Source organism: Seriola lalandi, unplaced genomic scaffold (genome assembly GCF_002814215.2).
Source record: "Seriola lalandi dorsalis isolate HSWRI2012SDOR001 ecotype SW California unplaced genomic scaffold, Sedor1 jcf7180002055006, whole genome shotgun sequence".
NCBI classification, from domain to species: Eukaryota; Metazoa; Chordata; class Actinopteri; order Carangiformes; family Carangidae; genus Seriola; species Seriola lalandi.
This window is the reverse complement of record NW_019525549.1, coordinates 1,989,209-1,990,500: the sequence shown is the minus strand read 5'-3', so window position 1 is coordinate 1,990,500 and position 1,292 is coordinate 1,989,209. Positions and strand designations below refer to the sequence as shown.

The 1,292-nt window shown below is 43.3% G+C and overlaps 1 protein-coding gene across 1 annotated transcript in view; it reads left to right on the top strand.

The window, feature by feature from the left end:
- Nucleotides 1-97: 97 nt before the first annotated feature.
- The window catches only part of stx3a (syntaxin 3a), a 22,801-nt gene continuing 21,606 nt past the window's right edge, over nucleotides 98-1,292 (top strand). The window contains exon 1 of the mRNA XM_023397217.2: nucleotides 98-406. Within this exon, the coding sequence (XP_023252985.1) occupies nucleotides 377-406 (30 nt within the window). The 5' untranslated portion in view covers nucleotides 98-376. The remainder of the gene's footprint in view (nucleotides 407-1,292) is intronic.

Genomic DNA, 1,292 nt, shown 5'->3' with positions numbered 1-1,292 from the left:
GGTGGGGTGGGGGGGTTTATCGTCCTGAGTACTACTCTCCTAATCCGGTTTTAGAGGAGAGAGGCTTAGTGGAGCCTCAGGTTGAGCACAGATATTAGCTCTCAGAGGACAGAGAGAGAGACCAGGACCTCCTGTCAGACCACACAGTGATTCTTTCTTTCCTCATCTGAAATCTGTCTCTCTCTCTCTATCTCTCTCTCTATCTCTCTCTATCTCTCTCTATCTCTCGTCAGATCTGCAGGATTAATTGGAGAAGTTGCTTATTTCCACGGGGCTAATTTGGAGGCCATCTTACACCTACAGAGCGTTGTTGTGTGACACCGGTGATCTACCTGTTTATCTACACTTCCATCTGAAGCAGCAGCTTCTCCTCAGGATGAAGGACCGACTGGCGCAGCTGAAGGAGGTAGGCTGGGCTGGGCTGGGCTGGGCTGGGCTGGGCTCTGTCACGTTTCCCCTGTGGGACAGGCCCTGGTCCTTCTGTCCCTTTACTGGAGACTCTGTCCACTGTGTCTGTGTCAGTGTTATTAAATTTATATTATATTATATATATCTATATATATTTCAAATATAAGGAGCAGAGTGGACACCCTGTGAATGTAAATATGACCTTATCCTCGGAAAATAATTATAATTAATATTAACAGTATTCATTATTATAATTATCTATGGGTGTCTGGCATGATGTAAGACTAAGTAGCTAAATAAGATGCAGTGAGCTTGAGGTGTGCAGAGCGGCCTCATGTGACAGCAGAACACACGAGTGGGCCATACCACAAAACTTCTTTTCTATCTGAGACCAAGTAATACTGGGCCAGAATCTCAGATATTGATACCGATACATTTTATTTTCAAAAGCGTGTTATGTATTTTCATGTAGGGAGAGCAGTGTCATGATTTATGAGGTATATGCATCATCAATAGGTTAAATCTTAACACGTTTTAATGAGCACTGAATGATTTGCCAAAGGTTATCAATCATTTTAAGGAAGGTTGAATTTATACCTGCTACCTGTGAGACGTGGCTTTGAAGTGGCTTTATTAGTCTTGTTTCATGCCTCATTAACCTTTTTAACAGTTTGGACAGTTTTGCCTTTTCTTGATGCAGTAGTGACAGTGACAGAGAGACAGAAGGTTTTGGAGAGAGAGAGAGGCGATGTCCTGCAGAAAATGGCATGAGCTGGATTTGAATCCGTGTCGCTGCGCTAAGGACTGAACTTAAATGTTGTGCACCCCATCAGGTGAACCACCAGTGTGCTACATTAACTGCAGGAACCAGGGTATAAATTTAG